Raw genomic sequence first — 20,339 nt, forward strand, 5'->3', positions numbered from 1 at the left:
TCTGTGGCGGTTACCATATGATCACAGAGGTCACTGCGTCTGCTCACTCCCTAGGAAAGAGGTAATTCTGGGGGTCTGAGTTTATGGAAAGACCCTTCCCTCATTTCTCCCCCTTTGACACCACGTATGAGCGTCTCAGACAGAGTTTGTGTAATTGATGGCGTAATTTGGGTCTCATCCAACCTAATAAAGAGCCACTGCAAATTAGCCACCGGTCTAAATGCAGAGAAGCAATTAGGGGCTGTGGAAAGCCATCAAGGAAGTGCGGGGCACGGAGGGAGCTGTGCTGAGAGGTAAGACGCTGCGGCAGGAGGGGGCAATCCTGGGGTTTAATGGGAAACAGGAAGAACTCTAAATCATACACCTGACAAGTTCCCATTGTGATCCCGCTGACAAATGAAAAAGGATGGGGTTATTCCGTCAAGTGAGCGTGCAGTTAGGATGGCGAGGGCCGGGCGATGGCCGCTCTGCACTCAGCTCCTTAGCAGGCACAGGAGAATGAGAACTCTCTATTAATTATTAAATAACGACCCGGGCCGCGCTGTGATAGATAACATCCAATCTATTCCATGCATTCAGGCAATTGAAGCTAATCTTCAGCAAAGGCCAGGGCTCTCCGTCACTTTCACGGGGGCATCTTTAACCGCACAAAGTCTCGTGCATCGTATAGGAAGAGCTTCATTAACATCTAATGAGGTGCAATGCAGGATTAGCCCCTGTCAGGAGGAGGAGAAGTGCTCTGTGCCCAGTAATCAGTGGCATCCTATTTATGGATATCGCCACGCGCCGGAACATTTCATTGACCATGACAGACTTGATAAATAATGTTGGTACAAATTAGTCGCAATGTTGTTCTGGAGATTATTGAAATGTGACACGTATGGTTCATTTGCTTGAATAATTGGTTTGGAAAATTTCCGGATATGACCAATAATCAGTGCGTCGATAGTAAGGGACCCATCTCCATCTGTTAGGCCTGGTGTCATGGAGGCAATGTATTATTGGGTGCCGCATGTCAAGCTGTCCTGCACCCCATGGTTTATCTATGCCACGTGTATAGGTGATTCTAGGGGAAGACGTCTCGTGGACACATCGGGTGCATAGATTACCATAGAGATTACGCTAGGTGTTGTGCTAATGGTCCTTATTACAACCAGATGCCTCAAAATCATTTCTACTATCAGCAGATTATAAATGAGACGTAAAAAAAAATGTACCTATTTAATCTCCTAATAAATTGCAGATTTTTAACTCAAATAAGGGCTGAAAAAAACATAGCAAAAAACTCAATTTCACTAAAAGACCCTAAAAGTTGTGTTGTTCTTCCAAAACTTCACACAATCTAGAAGAGAATTGCACAAAAAACTACAATAATAATAAATCTTTATTTCTATAGCGCATCGTATTCCACCAATCAACAGAAACAAACACATGAAGACATCTTAGAGTAATAGCATGGTCATATGAAACAATAAGGGTGGGGGCACTGATCACAAGAGCTTACAATCTATGACCTTACACTAAGTAACACTATGGTGTTATCCTAAGCTTCTGCACTTTACCTTCTACCTGCTGAGCTAAAGATAAAATAACCAGAAACAAATCATCATCAATATAACGAGGGGCTTCCACTATTGGAGAGGGGTCCAGGATAGGGTATAGAGGGCAGTAGGGAAGTTGTAGTGAGAGACGGCTGTGTGAAGAATGAAGGACGCTAGGTACGCCGCATGCAAATTTAATTTCAGAATCAGGGACTTTCTCTCCAAAGAGGTTTGTCGCCTCTGAGCCCTTCTCCTTGTTACATATGTAGCAGCCTCATTGAACCTGACATGTCAAATTCAGGCCATTTGTGCAAAATCTCCCTTTAATAATACCGTTTCATTTCCCTCAAATGAGACTTGAATGCATGTAAAATGGAAAAGGATATTTAAACTCTAACATTAGGCAGATGTGTGTTGCCAGGGGCCGAGCGAATATATGAGATTCTCGAGTACTTAACACGTTGTAACGGCTCGCCTCGAATATGTCACCAATTGCATTATTTTCCTCCCAGCTCCCACTTTAAGCCAAAAATGTAAATTGAAAAAGAAAAAAAGGAAATTTGCTGGCTGATTCTTTAACCCTTCAGGCTCTGGAGGAAAAGCCACATTTTACTTACTTGGAGAGAAATATTTAGGTGGTGATCAGAGGATTTATACCAACATATACTGTGGGGTTTATATGTCATTGGGGTCACAGTGTGGGGATATTGCATTGTGAATAAGGTCACCTGCTCTCCTGCAAATGACCTAACCCAACGCAATTATATAAAACCATGTACAAAAACCAAAATCTTGTATAAATTCCAATGTTGAACAAAAAAGGTAAAATCACAGGTGACTCCTGCAATAACCCTAGCAAAATCCCCTGTAACCGTGACAGATGGCCCCAGGACCTCATATTCTGTATTATATATTTATATACATATTCTGCTGGTTACATCAAGATGTCCAACAAGACATGCGCAGTCAATGACACTATCGCAGCGCTGCTTTGGCCATGGTGTATTCTGCACTGGTGGACTACAGGGTGATCTGTGTGTCACCTCTAGGTCCGGAGGGCCTTTATGAACTGGGATTTACTGTGAAGGAAATGGAAAGGAATTGTCTGGACATTTAGGCAATGGTATAAGATTAAGAAATAATGTATTCCACACCGTCCTTGTAGCAAATCACTGGTCCCAGCGGCTGTATGACCACCTGACTGCTGAGGCCAGTGAATAGCTTCAGTTGTCAGGGCTGAGTAGAGGTTATTTCTGTAGTACAGCGCCTACAACACCTTCCTGTCCGGGCTTCTGGGGACACCACCAAACAATGTGCATCGCTTCCAGGACTAGGCTTCTGGAATATGGAACATGAAATTAGAATCTATACGAGTGAGTTGACCCCAGCATACAGGGGCAGGCTGATGGTGTGATGCTCTTATACACCTTATAATTGTGCTCTGGGCTGTAGGAGGGGTTCCCAGCATCGCGCTGAGGCTTGGATCTTGGCTGTGATTAGAGAATATAATGTTGCTCATTGCTCTCTGGGAAAGGCTGTGTATAGCACCCCCTCCTCCATTTTTCTGCCAGTACATGTCACCCGCCAGGCTGTGAGCGGAAAGTGCTGCGTCAGATTCTTGGCACAGTCCGGTCCTTCACATCTCTGAGTGGCAGAGGAAGCACCTGAAGCGCTTGGCTCTACACCTCCACAGGCCATGAATCTTCAGCGCCTGCGGCACGAGCAGGAAAGAAGCTGCTGCCTCCAAGATCTTCTGTCTAATTCATTATCCGGGATAACGTGGAAGAGCGGCAATTACCATCACATAGAGCCCAGATAAAAAAACAGCTGGGGTTCTGATCCGAAAATGGGGGAAAAAATATATAGGCCAGGTCTAGTAAAGGTAAAAGACTTGTCTGTCATTATTAAATTCATTGTGTTGTGTAACGCACAGGCAGGTCAAATGAGTCAATGACACAACTATGAGGTGTTTGTGTTGCGTTTTGAAAAGCATCTCCCACGCAGCTTTTGCGTCATGTTTCAAAATGCAACACAAGCGCAGCATGTGAATGTGACCTCATAGCTGTGTCATTCACTCACAGCCCCCACGTGTGTTATGAGATCCCGACGACCGTCCTGTGTGTTATGGGATCCCGACGGCCCCCTGTGTGTTATGGGATCCTGACTGCCCCCTGTGTGTTATGGAACCCTGGCTGCTTGCTTCATGTGTATTATATCATAGTTGGGGATACACGCAGCTGGTGTCATTGATCTAATCACTGCTGATTATCAGGATGCCAAATGTCACCATCTAGTGGAGACAACATGCAGCACAAGCGGCCGGACAGTAACCCTTTGTCTGACTGGTTTGTGGTCTTCTGTGCACTTATATATGCATATTAATATTCCTGACTTCATTTTTTTTCTTTAGTTTTTTCTTTTTTTTTTTTAATCAGGAGAATAAAACCTGAAGGACCAAAGTACTAAGACCTCCAGGCACAAGCAGCACCTACAAACAATGGAGAGGAGGGATGAAGGGAGGCTCCACATCAACTTTACATGCCCTCCTGAAGAACATTTGGGTTATATACTGTGAAGGTGTATGGAACCAGCCTCAGCTCACATCCACTTCACCCTATTTTCACTTTAAGTAGAAGACATAAGGACCTTTTCAAGGACCTTTGTGGACAAGATATACAGTATTGACCCACATTATCGTTAGGGATCCAGTAAGGTACTATGTGCACTATGCCCCATTAATGTGCAGAGTGCGCCAGTTTATTAATGACCACGTTCTTCAATATTCTGCCGCACCCTGCATGCGCCAATTATGCATAAACTGAGTGCACCAGTTTCTGTTTAACGGGCGTTTGTCACAATTATTTCGGGACTTCCTACATAAATGTGTCGCAGCAGACACAATACTGGCAAAGACCCTTTATAAATACGTATGCAAGCAGTTTCCATGTTCTTTTCAGTGAAAAGTCAGACAGAAAACTGGTGCAAACACTTTAATAAATGAAGGCCAATGTGATCTCCACAGGAAGACATCCTATTAAAGTTGAGTATAGACCAGGCCATTGCCATATAGTGATCTCCACAGGAAGGCGTCCTAACAATATCTGTACAGACCAGATCGCTGCCATATAGTGATCTCCACAGGAAGGCGTCCTAACAGTGTCTGTACAGACCAGATCGCTGCCATATAGTGATCTCCACAGGAAGGCGTCCTAACAATGTCTTTACAGACCAGATCGCTGCCATATAGTGATCTCCACAGGAAGGTGTCCTAACAATGTCTGTACAGACCAGATCGCTGCCATATAGTGATCTTCACAGGAAGGTGTCCTAACAATGTCTGTACAGCACAGATCGCTGCCATATAGTGATCTTCACAGGAAGGCGTCCTAACAGTGTCTGTACAGACCAGATCGCTGCTATATAGTGACGTCTTGGCGATCAGGCAATCCCGGAGAGAATCTTCTTTACTGGCCTGAGAAGCCACTAAGATCTCTGCTTTCTTGGTCTCTAGAGACATGCAGGTTTTATTTCTTCATTTCTGATTATTTAGAGCATACATTGATCTGTTGTTCCCTGGCATTGATAAGCCAGTCCCCAGGAACCCCAGTGATTTTGTCTTTATCTCTGGTTACTTGTAGTAAGATTTCTTTTCTGTGGCTCCTAGAGACCAGTAGGATCTCTTCTTCCATGTCCCCTGGGGCCCACATTGATGTCTTCCTCAACCCTGGTTATTAGGAGCACTTTCCTGGTCCCTAGGAGTAAGTACTGATCAGCCGGTCCCGGAGAGTCCACATTGATCTCCCCTGCTCATATCACATCGGCAGTCTACTGCCTCATGTGTTTCCTCCATCAGATGACGCTGCGTTAAGTATTCGCCTCTGATTTCACTGCGTTACTTCCCAACCCTTTTATGTCAAAGTGACACCTCCAAGTTGACTGCTTCTTAAATGCCCCTTGGCACTTGCTGACACTGTGGATCTGCACAGCAAGTTAAAATCCCACCTGATCAATAAGGAGACAAGGCAGTCCGGCCGAGCGCTCGATATTTTTTTATCTGTCTTCAGCCCAGTCCTGCTGATGACATCCCCCCTTCTCTACAAAGACACTCAAGGGCATTAGACCCTTGCAATGCTGCATTTTATATTTTACAAATTTTCAGAGGCCTTCAAGAAAAAAAAAAAAGAAAAAAAGTTGACTGTCCTGGCCTTTGCTTAATAAGATCTTTATGATTTATATCAATTTTTAATTGAAAAAATTTGCGAATTAATTGATTTTTGGGACTTGCCAATTAACGTTATAATTGGGCGCATGATAAATTTAGCTGCATTTCTTTTGGCGACCCTTTGAGCGCACCCTCCCCCGTGCATGGTGACGGCGAGGGTAATGGGTGCATGCGAATGATGCAGGGGAGAGAGGAAGAGGGAGACATATTTAAGATGCCACCGCTTCTGTCCTCTATAATTTAAGGGGGGGAAAAAAGGACATGAAAGCTAATAAGGAGCGCGGTGACAAGCCGGGACACTACGGGGCATAAATCCAATGGCGAGCGCACACTGAGCACAGACAATTAACCCTGTCATTGCTAAAGACAAGCCAAGAAAATAACGGCCTCTAAATATCACAATTCTCGGAGGCTGCTGGTAAGAGGTGACTGCAGGAGCACAAAAGATGACAATCTAAATCTGCAGCTGGAATAAAACTTTATTAGTAATTTTTGTTTTTTTCTCAAATTTGACATTGCCATCCATGACAATCGCAGGATTTACTGTATATCGGATGATCATTGCGTGCTCCCACAATTTCATGTAGCACACCTGTCTATTCACCCTTAGCACCCTGGTGCCTGTACAGAATACCAGAGCTACACTTGACCAACACTTAATAGGTTAATGGAAAGATGCAAGTTCATATTAAGGTTGCGCAGAGTAATGGCCACATCTCCAGCAGGCACCGGACCTCCACCACGGATTGTAGGTCACAGGTACAATGTTGCTGATACGTGTACCCCGGCTCTGTGCCCCTTCTCCATATCTGGTAAAAATTAGCTTTTTACACATGAATGTTAGATCCTGCAGCTGCAGTCAGGTCATTATAGAATGAGATGATAATTTGGATTTCTCCTGATTTCCAGGCCCTCTGCAGACACTTGTCTTTATTAACACCTTGCAGGCAGCTCAGGAATCTGCAGACTTCTCATGTGATAACGAGGCAGCGGGCGGGCGAGGACAGGTGAGGTGACAGCTGTCACCCCGCGCTCTGCTCCAGGCAGATCAAGATGTGTTTGAACCTTGAGATCTGGAGCTGAGATCTTCCTCCATCCGGAGATTTCTCTGGTAGAAGCCTCATTACACCTTCAGTTTGCTGAGGCTTGGGCAGATTTTCAGTGCGACTTAACTTAATCCCTGTGTAGGCCTCCCGTAAACCAGGCAGATCAGGCCGGATAACTCCCAATATCCCGCCGTCTCGTCTACTGAAGCAACGCATTTCAAGGCCGCGGCCACTCCTGGAGCTGAGTGAGATACTTGTTCAGAACCTTCTGTTCCATAAACGCTTTACGGTTCCCCGGGAAACAATTTGCAGAACAATCTCTTCACGAGAATTATGTGATCAGGTTTGATACAAGAATCAATATTATTTTTCCTGCTGGTTGATTTGCGGCGTCCGATGAAATCGGCTGCACATGTTTTTATCACGATGGACGAATAAAAGGGTAATGTCTGGTCTGAGACCTAGTGGTGAGGTGCAATAATAGTATAGTCATATATCAGGGAAGGGGTCTCCTACGAAAACCGTCCCGTCATTACATGGGATATACAAAATATACAAAAGCCAAAAACATTTACAGATCACTGATCCCTCAAACACACCAGGAGCAGACGCTGATCCGATTATAAGGTAATGCTAGCGAAGCTGCAAAACTACAGCATATGGAGCAAACATTGATGAAACCGGGGAGGGAGATTTTACACCAAATTGCACCCCAATCTAACAATGTCTGGACCATTACTTGGTTTACTTCATAGACATCAGTGGTCCTTAGAGCGCTGCACGGACCCCTAAAATCCTCACACCATTTTGAGTTCTTCCCTTCGACATAAACATTTAGATAAATGGAAACTATTGACTTTACAGAAGTTGCTGTAACAAATCTTTGAGCTCTCAAGGAACAGGCACTTAGTTGGGAATTGTTCACACCTCAATCTGCATTGTTACATAACATTTATTGTGGTGGAATTTGATGCAGATTTTGCTGACAATGTATCTCCTCTTTGAGCAAGAGAAATCTGAGAGTCCACCCGTCAATCTCTGTGAACAGCTCATATAATATTCTTGATCCCATATGTGTGGAAGATAGGGAAGCATAGGGAGTGGATCGGGCTTCCCCTGGTTCTGGGTGATATGTAGATGACATTAGGGCGAGCGGGGGAGGCGCAGACATTTGTGTTTCCGTGTTGCCGCTGATACATTGACATAATAAGGGCCGGCATGAAACAAATAATCTTATAGTCTTTTATTAGCCATTTGTGCCCCTTGATAAATAGCCTCCTGCGCGTGTAACAGCCACATTGTATCAGCTGCAGCGATCTCCCGCTAACACAACGTGTAACAACAAATTGCTTTAACATCATTTGCGCCAGTTATGGATTGAAATGGCAGCGGCGCCTGACGTTAAGTGGATTCTTCAATTTTCTCAGTTTTTTTTATTATTATGTTATAATTGAATTATATGAATCTGAACACAGGCTGCACAAAAAGAGGCGTCCAATAAAGAATGCAGCGGGTATTTGTCACCGGCAGACGAGGGCCCTGGCACCAGGAACATAAAAGATGATAAATGCCACCAGTATTATGAATGGGGGAGGGGGTAACAAAGGACTGTGGCTCCACTAGGTGACATACGTAGTGACCGGGGGTGGCACAGTATCTCTGCAGGTTGCTCAGGATGATCAGAACTTCATAGGTGGGCTCTATTCAGTATATATCCACAATCAAATGCCATTGTGTACGGTCAGGATTTCTGGGGTACATACTATCATCTCAGTCTATATGTGGATTTGCTACATCTATCAAAATCAAGCATGGATAAACCAGGGACATTACCCATAGATCCAGGGACTGTGACAATTGTCTTATATCTGTTATCTCGTGGACCCCTTCCTTCTAAAATCAATGTTTAAAATTATGCTAATGACTCAGAAGGGGTTACCAGAGCCCCACTGTGCTGTAGCTTCACAGGTTGTTACACTATGTAGGAGCATGACCCCCTCCCACTATGTGTGATTACATCATGCAGAGGAAAGAAGTGCTGTGGGAGCAGGAGGAAGGCTAGAAAAGGTAACAGCCTATGATGCTACAGCACGAATGGGCTCTGGTAAAACCCCCAGAGCCTCTCATTTGAATATTTTAAAAGCTGATTTTAGAAGGAGGAAGGACATGGATAACAAATAAGAAGATTACCTCAGTCACTGTGCCTGGATTTATGAGTAAGTGTTTATCAAGATGGATTTTGATGGGAGCTTTCCTTAATTTCCAGTGATTTTCTATTTATCTGAATATGGTTTACTTCTGAGATAAATACATTTCTGACAGATTCTTCATGAACCAAGCAGCTCAGGATGAACAGGATATGGGAAGTGACTGCAGTGATCACACTGGGCTCCAGTAACACACACACACATATATATATATTTACACACACACATATATTATATATGGTGCCCTACTTAAGAACACCCAACTTATAGATGACCCCTAGTTACAAACAGGCCTCTGGATGTTGATAATTTACTGTACTCTAGCCCTAGGTTACAATGATCCGCTGTAAGAGCTATCAAAGGAGTCTGTATTTAAGATTTATTGTTAATCCTGGTTCTGATGACAATCCAAAAGTTTTAAAATCCACTTGTCACAAAGACCCAAAATTTTTTGGCTGGGGTTACAATAAATAAAATATACAATTCCAACTTGCATACAAATTCAACTTATGAACAAATCTGGAGTACCGATCTTGTCTTGCCTGTGTGTGTGTGTATATACAGGCAGTACCCAGGTTACATACAAGATAGGGTCTGTAGGTTTGTTCTTAAGTTGAATTTGTATGTAAGTCGGAACTGTATACTTTATAATTGTAAACCCAGCCAAAATATTTTGGGTCTCTGTGACAAGTGGATTTTAAAACAATGTTTGGTTCTCATAAGAACCAGGATTAACACTAAAGCTTCATTACAGACACCTGTGATAACTGTTATATCTGTTTATTGTAGCCTAGGACTAAAGTACAATAAATTACCAAAATCCAGAGGTCCGTTTGTAACTAGGGGTCGTCTGTAAGTCGGGTGTTCTTAAGTAGGGGACCGCCTGTATATAAAACAGATATACACAGGGCGCCACCCCTTCTGTTATAGTCTACCTGGGCAGCTTCCATATTGTCCTCTGTACTTTCCATCCATCAGTCCCTCAGGTTGTGTTCGCAGACACTGTCAGGATGGAGCAGAAATTTATGATGTTTATTATCTGGTCCTGGTGTGAATCCATCCTGTGATATGTGTCCCTCTCGATGCCGCCGTCTTATCAATCACACGGGCAAGAAGCTGCTTCCTGTCACTGAGGAAAAAGATGAAGAGCTGATCCTTATCCCAACCGAGATGATAAGAGAGCTGGCAGCCACTGCACAGGGTACCACCCAGCTTTCCCAGAAGTAGATATAACTCAAGCAGTTTGCTAGCAGCTGGGCGCCCTGTACGCTCCGTTTTCTGTAATTCTTTGTGCAGATGTTAATTACAGGTAAAAACAGCAGATATTAAAAAAGCAGAAAGAGATGTCGTCTCCTGTAATAAACGGGCGACTAATTCCCCAAACAGATTAAAACAAACGCTAAGTTATTGCAAGAAATCGGGCCGGCAGTGATTATCATATTTTATTAGGACGCTGGGCAGCGGTTTTTATTTTCGAAGGATAACTCTGTGTAAATCATCTTAATTAAAAGTGTCGTCCTGACGCTCCCATCGGCCGCTCACGTCCTGCGCACATCCCAGCATTTAATAGGCATGTATCACCGGGGCGTGGATCCGGGCCGCCTATTACTATGTAAATGGGTCATTATCTCTGGGCCCAGCCTGAGGAAGTGATTAACGGGACCCTCCAACACCCCCTATTCTCTGCATATGATCAATGAAGGCTGTTGTTCTATGGTATCAGCCAATGCCGCCCAATTCCTATAAGTAATCCCACACCTATGAATATGGTATTATTGTATCATTCCATGTATCACTATAATGACATAATTCGTTAACTAAATACAGGATCAGGTGGCTCTCCAACAGATGAGCCTCATTTGCATAAAATCTGAAATAATCAAAATAAAGAGGCGGCCGTCAGCATGAACCTGAATTAGGTCCTGCGTTGTCATCAGCGCGCATGCCGATTATCACAACTGAGCCACGGGGCTAGCGCACTGTACAACAAACATGTCTTTTGTGACATAAATACTGAAATAAACTGTGGTTGAAAATTACATAAAAAACTGATTTAAATAGTTTTTAGCGAAAACGCACAAAGAATTAAAAGTCAACTTTTGGCCCCTCCTCCAGTCTATCCTCAACCGTTTATTCTCTTGTATATTTTCCTTATTCCATTCCCAGTTTCTCCTTATACATAACAGCCAATCCAAACAAGCTGAGCTGCAGTGTAAAGCACAGAGGACAGAGAGAAGCAGCACATTTATTACGATGAGATCAGACAATGTAGCTGACCTGGAGTCACCCCCTCTAAGAGAAGCCAAAAGGGCGTCTTTAGGGTAATCTTCTTTCTTTGGGTTTATTATCGCGATCCTGCTACGATGGGTGGCTCCAGGTCCCCTGCACTGTCTATGGGGGACTGAGATGGTCTGAAATCCATGTCCTGTCTCATGAGTGGCTCCAGCAAGTACATAACCCAAGGATGAGAGGCAGAATATACAAAATACCCCAAACTTTCTGCCAACTACCTGAGCCGACATCTCACAGGCCAGACGGAGCGGCTTGTTGCTTCTATTAAAGGGAACCCCCCTTTCGATTTTCATTTCAACACACACGGCCATCTGCCAAATCAAGGAGCATTAAAGGGAACCAAATTCAATTTCTCCCCTTATCCCCCCACCATAGCACCGCTGTTCATAATCCGGGACCAAAGTGCCCTCCACAAAGCGAACATGACAGCGACATTGTCTCTTCTGTCACATCTCATGCGCTGATCTCCTAAAAAGTCTCATAAAAATGTATTTGTGTTGGAGGAGGCGGCGGAGCGTTGTGTGTGTATGCGCCAGAGCCCATGGATATTAATACAGACTAGATCTGATTTCATATGTCTTCTTCTATTGTGAGCATCTGCTAGTGAGCGTCGTCTGCTGCCTGCTCATCCCTGGCTCCTGACTACAGGCTTGCATACAAATCCCGATATTAAATACCCCCCCTCCCCTGCCTCATGCAACAGAGCCAGGGGGCTACAAGGAACATGTGTCGGACCAGAGGCTACATGCTGCCCGCCCTGATCGCTCCTTCTAGCATCGCATCTCCTCAGACAGATCTCAGGATCCTGCACAGCTCCAGGTGCTTTGTGACCTGACAAATTGAATCAGGGAAAAATAATTTATTTCTGCTGCTGTTCGTGGCGCGTTACACAGAGAATTTACATCAGAAAGATGACTTTAATAAGCAAAAAAATTACAGCTCAATCCTGTTTGGGGACGTGGGCTCCATGTATAATTGTTTCTAATGTAACTTGTCTTGGGGGGCCGCCGTACTTATTACATTTCAGGCGTATCGCTCCGGTTACAGCGCCGGCGGGGGAATGAACCCAATACAAGCCAATAAATCAGTGCCACGGTGCTGTGACATCATCACCTGTTCCTCTGATGTAATGGCTGTACTGATTTGTCTCTCTTCTCTTTATCTGCAGTAAGAACTCTGTACAGAAAGACACCATGCCACCGGGGACACCCAAGGTGAGTGCACACAGCCAACAGGTTATCATACTATATATATGAGCTCTATCCACCTCTAGATTTACTCCAGCTCATCAAGGGTTAATCCTCTCCAGATCTGTATCTTTTATTTGTGTATTTCGCCCCACACAGGGAAGAGTTTGATTCATATCACTTATCGTATTCAAGAGCAGAAAGGATTAAGATTGTGTTAAGTCTAATTTACTTTTAGCACCATTTCCCAGGATATTGCCCCTTCTGACTGCTCAGATGAAGAGCGAGATAATTGTCTGAATCAAGAGGAATAATTGAGGATTTAAAGGCGGTGGTGACAGTGTTTACAGGAACCACCATTATTAAGTGTAGTCAGTTCTGATCACCACATAGAACCGGATCAAAATTTATCTAATAGCGTTTTTTTTCCATTAATAATTTTATCTAAACTTCACAATAAATAATAATGAAAACAACTGCAGCAGTCCTCACCGATCCTCCGCTGTCTACAGGAAACGACTGCTCAGCCAATCACTGCCTTGAGCGGGTCACTGCTGTGGCCATTGATTGGCTGGGAAAAACATCCACTGAGTCAGGATTGGAGCAGGGTGTAGAAGCCTCCGCTCCGCTCTAATGCAGCGCCTCCCTTCACTAACGTCATAGCTTGCGCCTTAATAGGGCCACAGCCACACGCTGTAGACAGGAGACACAGGGGTCACTGTGCTGCATCAGAGGGAAGTATTTTGTCTTTATTTTTTAACACCATTAATTGTGGAGCTATAGCAGCCTCACTGTACTTGTCCCCTGTGTCCTCTTTAGGTGAAGACTTACAGCAGTGATGGTGCCCCCCATCCCTGTGTGTCAGAATATTTATTTTTTTGATCAAATAAAGTTTTATCAAAGACATCAACCATTTCTGTTTTCCGTTTTCAAAACACAGAGACACGACACAAAGAAAAAACAAAAGAAGAGAAAATAAAAGAAAAACAATCAATACAATAATACAATATAACAAACCCCCCTCCCCCCGCAGTGAGCCCGCTAGCCCCCAACTGTTAAAGAGTCCCAGCAGTCGCAGGTTCCTTCATCTGTAATTCGATGTGATGATTAGGTGATAATCCGCAGTTTCACAGCAACTTTGTAGCACAGGATTCAAGAAAAAGAGAAAACAAGCAACAATTCCCAAAAAAGTGATACCAGAGAGACATGAGCAGGCGGTAGTCCCTGGCCCAATGATGTCCCTATACTATCCCCCCTCTGAACATTCTGTCCCTAGTAAGTGTAATTGGAGCCAGCCCTGGGGCGTCTAACTGTGGCCCCAAATACTCTCGGATCTCTTAAGAGTGTCTTTTATATACAAACTTGTCTAAGCGTAAGGTAAGATTGTGTCAGAATATTTCTGATAAATCAGAAGGACTTTGTACAGATCAATATCTGTACAAATAATCTGAGGTGAAGACATTGGGGCACATTTACTTACCTGGTCCCTGTGCGATCCCCGATCCGGAATGTCCGACGAGGATGAAGTCTGCCAGGATTCACTACCAGCGTGCACCCGATACCCTGCATGAGCTTCCCCGCTCAGGTCCGCCTGAGTTCACCTTCTTCTTTTCAGTGCAAGTGGGAAATATTAAATGTTAAATCCCGCACGTTGTCCGAATCCGTTGGATCGTCCATCGGCCCGCCCCCTGATTTGTGTTGCATGAAAGACGGCGCAATTGCAATCCGATTGCATGCTACGCTATCCCCGAAAACATTGGGAAACCCGACGGAAATGCGGCCACGGGACCTTAGTAAATAAGCCCCATTGTGTAGGAATCTTGTCATTAAAGAGATGCAGACCATCGCCGCTGCCATTGCCCAGCTGGTTGTTTAGTATCAGTAACAGAGAAAACAGGTGAAGCCACCAGCACTCCGCAGAAGGTTCCAGCTCCCGGTAGGGAAGCATTTTAGTTGACAAACAGTCTCATCTGTTCCATAAGTGATAATTAAACAGGGCCACAGTAGAGGGGGCCCAGCTGAGCCCCGTTCACTGCTCTCCCTTTCTTAAAGGCCACAGAGTGCATGTTTAAGAATCCATCATGAAAAGGGACTCCCTGTGGATAGACGCTTTCATTGGGCATCAGACAGGTCTTTGAAGATCCTCGGTCTGAAGTATTGAGCCGTTTCCAAACTTTCTTATTTACATGGAGCAGAGTCTTTGTATAAAGTGGCTTCAAGCTGTTCTATTCTGACGTTCTCTCATGTCTTCTGTCGGCCTCCGTGTCTCTCTTCATCTCCTTTAAGTAAACAAGACGCTGAAGGAGATCTGACACAAGAGACGTGCAAGAGAAACTAGTGTACAATGCCCAACACATCGGGGGCAGCACTAATAAATGGGTACAACTACCCTATTATCGGAGCCCCCTGTACACATTTTAGGATTGGAGAAATAAAGACAAAAAACCCCAACAAATCGATAGTCCTCACTAGCAAAAGAGCATCTCCCTAGCCCCATCTCATGTAATAAAAATAAGTAAAAATATGTAACTTGTACAATATAAATATATGATTTATATATATCATTTAAACCTAATGACATACAGTGAATAGGGAATTCTACCTGCGTATATGTCAGGCTGAAGGCCCTACGCCCTATAAAGGTCCTGTGTAACATCCAGGACGCTGCCTTTCTTGCTCTATACAGTTCCAATAATAAACACTCAACACGACCTCTAAACGATACACAAGGTTTATCCCTCAATCAAATACCTTTTGTGTCACTTTTGAAAAATCTCTGGAGTTTGGGCGTCTTGGGCCTCTTTGCTCCTGATCTAAAGGAATACCAGGCCACAAATCTCTAGTGAATTGACATTTAATACCTGAAGATTCACCACAGATATTCCTGTGGATTTTGTAGCTAATTCCCAGTGGATTTCTTCGCTTTTGTTAGTAGAGGAGTAAAGTGCTGCAACAGAATAATCTCAGGAATTACAGTATATACAGCAGCTATATACTATATATATGCACAAGATCCACAACAGATACATACCTTAGGACTGTTGCCCCACATCCACATGCCTCCAGTCATTTCTGCTCTCCCAAGTGTTCCCAATGTAGAAATACCATAGCGGTGATGGAGGAGTGTGGCACCGAGTAATGAGGGAAGATGGGCGAGTCCCCACAGTGGGGTAATGGTGGCCATGCTGCCTATCCCTGAGCAAACTAAGAAACAGCATCACAGGAAGTAAAGAGTAAGAACCTGAGACTCCAGAGAAGCATAGATTTGCGAGGGGGGGTAGACCGGATTTCTCTACTCTCTCCAAATGGGATTTTTAGCTGCTCTTTTGCCAGCAGTTTGCCAATTTGTGGCCATGAAAAACCTTTTGAGTGAATCATTTAGTTTTTTTAGAATCATCACAGAGTTAACACCAGAGATAGAAAACACGGAGGAAGCGAGGCGTCCGCCCGTGCCCTGACATCACTGATCACTCAGCGCTCACATCTCCTCGATGATCACAGCTATTAGTATCAGTGCAGACGTTCCGGCAGCAGCAGGGACTGTCAGCGCATCGCTCCTGTGTTAAGTGATAAGTATCTATTTAGAGAGGAGCTAAAGCCCAAACCTCCGCACAGGAAACACTTACCGCCCGAGTAAAAACACGCCAGCGCCAGAGAAAAACAGGCTTATTTGTTGTACTGACAGGCGACACTGATGGATGACTACAGGATGAGCGCTCACTTTGCTCCACCGTTATAAGGACCCAAATCTCATTGCCTAATGGTGGAAAATGACGGCCCGGCATTTATCGTACAGCGCCATTTCATCAAAGAGCGAAAATTACAATGCAGGGCAATACAAGCATGAAGGCAGGAAAGACTTCGGGAGACGGTATACAGCAAGATAGATATATATTGGAGCAGTATCATAGTAGTATCATAGTAGTTATATTCTTGTACATAAGAGGAAGGTGTTATAGTAGTTTTATTTTTGTACATAGGGGGCAGTATTGTAGTAGTTATATTCTTATGCATAGGAGGCAGTATTATAGTAGTTATATGCTTGTACATAGGAGCAGTATTATGGTAGTTATATTCTTGTACATAGGGGGCAGTATTATAGTAGTTATAGTCCTGTACATAGGGAGCAGTATTATAGTAGTTATATTCTTGTACATAGGGGGCAGTATTATAGTAGTTATATTCTTGTACATAGGGGGCAGTATTATAGTAGCTATATTCTTGTACATAGGGGGCAGTATTATAGTAGTTATATTCCTGTACATAGAGGGCAGTATTATAGTAGTTATATTCTTGTACATAGAGGGCAGTATTATAGTAGTTATATTCTTGCACATAGGGGGCAGTATTATAGTAGTTATATTCTTGTACATAGGGGGCAGTATTATAGTAGTTATATTCTTGTACATAGGGGGCAGTATTATAGTAGTTATATTCCTGTACATAGGGAGCAGTATTATAGTAGTTATGTTCTTGTACATAGGGGGCAGTATTATAGTAGTTATATTCTTGTACATAGGTGGCAGTATTACAGTAGTTATATAGGCAGTATACAGAAGACATCACTCTGCAGGAGAAGTAACACATCCCATAATGTAATGTATGTTTAAAGTAAAATGTAAGGAGAAATGTAAGGAGAAATGTAAGGAGAATATTTACAGTAAGTTTTCAGTTCCTGTAGTTAATCCCTTGCAGTAAATCCCATCCTGATACTTGTGTTAGGTGTAAATTGAGTGTCACTTGTCCACTATCATTCACTGACAGAAGCAGGAGAGACATCACTGCCAGGATAAGGATTGAGGAGGTGAGGAGAGGGCCTGGCTCGCTCAAAATTTATGGCTGTGTTGCCATTAAGGGAAGAATTAGCCGGTGGCGGCTATCATATTAAAGGGTGAGAAAGCCGTGAATTACCTTTTTAAAGATCTTATTGCTTACAATGATAATTTTACCTTAGAAAAGGCCATTTTTAATGAGTGATACGGGAGGGCAGCTGAGATTTACTGCAATTCTTCCTCTCCTTTGTCTTTTTCTTTTAGTAAAACACATTTGCTCCTTATTTTGTTCATTTGATTAAATGCAGTGTTTGAGATACATGGGGGTATCTGCCACCACAGTTATAACAGGCCTTGCAATACTATCATGATGAGAGACTCAGGGAAAGATGGGATGACCAAACTACATCGGTCTAATATAGTCAAAGTAAACAGAAAAAAGACAACAGAGGACGGCGCCTCGGGTGATATCGTTGGGAGAACTTTGCAGACGTGTGAATGTAGATAAAGGGTGCTCACCTTATGGCGTCTTGTACAAACAGCTTATAAATCATGGGACGTGTAGCGGTCTTTACAGTCCAGTAGGATCAAAGGCTGTGTGATATTTGTAGTGGGTATCACTAGACCGGCAGCTCCCACAGCTCTTAAAACCCAGAAACTCCACTAGGGGTCGGGTAAAGGAAAATGTATACAAATGCACAAGTTAGAGCTATCATGGGTGCGCTGGTAGTGTACTCTCCCAAACATTCAAATACTTGAACAGGCCTGAAGAAAATGGATTTATTGAAAAAAAAAGTAAAATTACATATAAATTACATAAAAACCAAAAAATAAAACCTATGCAGTCCTTCGTAACGCGCTTCGGGTTCTCGACCCTTTTTCAAACATAGGGCAATCAAGGCGACATAATGCATTCTTACAAACTTATAAAGCAGTGAGGGTGAACCTTTTAGAGACCGAGTTCCCAAACAACAACCAAAATCCACTTATTTCCCGTGAAGTGCCAACATGGCATTGTAGCAGTAACTTATTGCTACCAGTTCTTTAACATCTTACAATTGTATTAGCCCCCTGAGGCCACCAATACAGTTGAAAGAAAGAGGGAAAATTCAGGCTATCATTGTAGCTTCTTTCCAGGGTCTTTGTACAGGAAGAATTATGGGTCCAGCAGGAGAACCTTCAAAGCTCTTCTGTCAAAACCTTCTCATTTTTCCTGAACTTCCAAACAGTCAATGAAGTGTCTCTTTAAAATAGCACTGAGGGGAGCATTTCTTAAGTTGTCTGGAACTGCAGGAAGAATCTGTGGATTTTTTCCTGTTTGGTGAACTCTGTCCTGGGGTGATGGCCTGAGTGCCCACAGAAAGGGCTCTGAGTGCCACCTCTGGCACCCGTGCCATAGGTTCGCCACCACTGTTATAAAGTAAATGGTCTAAACAAAATTCCTCACTTACTCCAATCAGTGTATCGGGGGGGACCTTCTGGTTAGCCGAGAGCGCGCCTTCTGTCTGTGTACACATCCGGGCAGCCGTGCGATGGTGCGCATGCGCAGTGAGTAATTTGTCACCGCGCTCTGCGCCTGCGCAGTGTGCCTCCTGTAGCCGGCATGGGTTGTTAAGATGGTGTAACCAGGGCAACACTTGCGTTCCCACGTAGATAAGAATATAGTGTGCTTCAATGGTGGCAGTGTACCTGGGTGGACGATCTATATTTCGCTAGACTTAGCTAGTATTACTTGTACCATAAGAGCTCTATGTACCAGGATGTAAAGCTGATATATATATACATACTATAATGGTATATGAAATTCGACTCACCTACCTCTATGGGATACAGAGGTAGTGCGCTACGCTAATTTCGGGATCGACCATGCGTATATACATTTATATTTATATCGACCATGCGTATATACGTTTATATTTATACAAATATAAATGTATATACGCATGGTCGATCCCGAAATTAGCGTAGCGCACTACCTCTGTATCCCATAGAGGTAGGTGAGTCGAATTTCATATACCATTATAGTATGTATGTATATATATATATATATATACATACATACTATAATGGTATATGAATAGTATGTATATATATAGTATATAATGGTATATGAATAGTATGTATATATATAGTATGTATATATATAGTATATAGCAGTGATGGCGAACCTTTTAGAGCCTGAGTGCCCAAACTTCAACCAAAAGCCACTTATTTATAGCAAAGTGCCAGCGCAGCAATTTAAGCAGTAATTTATTTCTCCTTGTTCTTTGACAACTTTCAATCGTTCAGCCTCCTAAAGACACCAATGCAGTTGAAAGGAAGAGAGCAAATTCCCCTATCATTGTAGGAAGATTCTATAGGAAGATTCTTTGAGTCCTGTCTGGTGAACTTCATGCTGGGGTGGTGGCCTGGGTGCCCACAGAGAGGGCTCCGAGTGCCGCCTCTGGCACCAGTGCCATAGGTTCGCCACCACTGGTATATAGTATGTAGTATATAGTATATAGTATATAGTATGTATATATATAGTATATAGTATGTATATATATATATATATATATATATATATATATATATATATATACATACTATAATGGTATATGAAATTCGACTCACCTACCTCTATGGGATACAGAGGTAGTGCGCTACGCTAATTTCGGGATCGACCATGCGTATATACATTTATATTTGTATAAATATAAACGTATATACGCATGGTCGATATAAATATAAATGTATATATGCATGGTCGATCCCGAAATTAGCGCAGCACCCTACCTCTGTATCCCATAGAGGTAGGTGAGTCGAATTTCATATACCCTTATAGAAATATAGATTTATACAGTTTTATTTTTTGGTTTTTATGTTATTTTATGGAATTTTACTTTTTTTCAATAAATCCATTTTCCTCAGGCCTCAGGCCAGTATTTGAATGTTTGGGAGAGTACACTACCATAATACCGTGATAGCTCTAATTTGTGCATTTGTATACATCGGTCTAATAACAGCCTTGTTATTACCCAACTATACCAGAAAGATAGAACATATTCAACATCCTAAGGAGCAACATTTCAG

The 20,339-nt window shown here is 43.1% G+C and overlaps 2 protein-coding genes across 9 annotated transcripts in view; one reads left to right on the forward strand and one right to left on the reverse strand.

Moving 5' to 3' along the window:
- ERI3 (ERI1 exoribonuclease family member 3) overlaps positions 1-20,339 on the reverse strand; it is a 329,148-nt gene that overhangs the window by 304,629 nt on the left and 4,180 nt on the right. The window lies entirely within an intron of this gene.
- The window catches only part of RNF220 (ring finger protein 220), a 151,039-nt gene that overhangs the window by 104,675 nt on the left and 26,025 nt on the right, over positions 1-20,339 (forward strand). For all 4 annotated transcript variants that reach the window (XM_072127555.1, XM_072127556.1, XM_072127553.1 and 1 more), the window contains exon 4: positions 12,477-12,522. In XM_072127555.1, the coding sequence (XP_071983656.1) occupies positions 12,477-12,522 (46 nt within the window). The remainder of the gene's footprint in view (positions 1-12,476; positions 12,523-20,339) is intronic.

This window comes from Engystomops pustulosus, chromosome 10 (genome assembly GCF_040894005.1).
Source record: "Engystomops pustulosus chromosome 10, aEngPut4.maternal, whole genome shotgun sequence".
Lineage (NCBI taxonomy): Eukaryota > Metazoa > Chordata > Amphibia > Anura > Leptodactylidae > Engystomops > Engystomops pustulosus.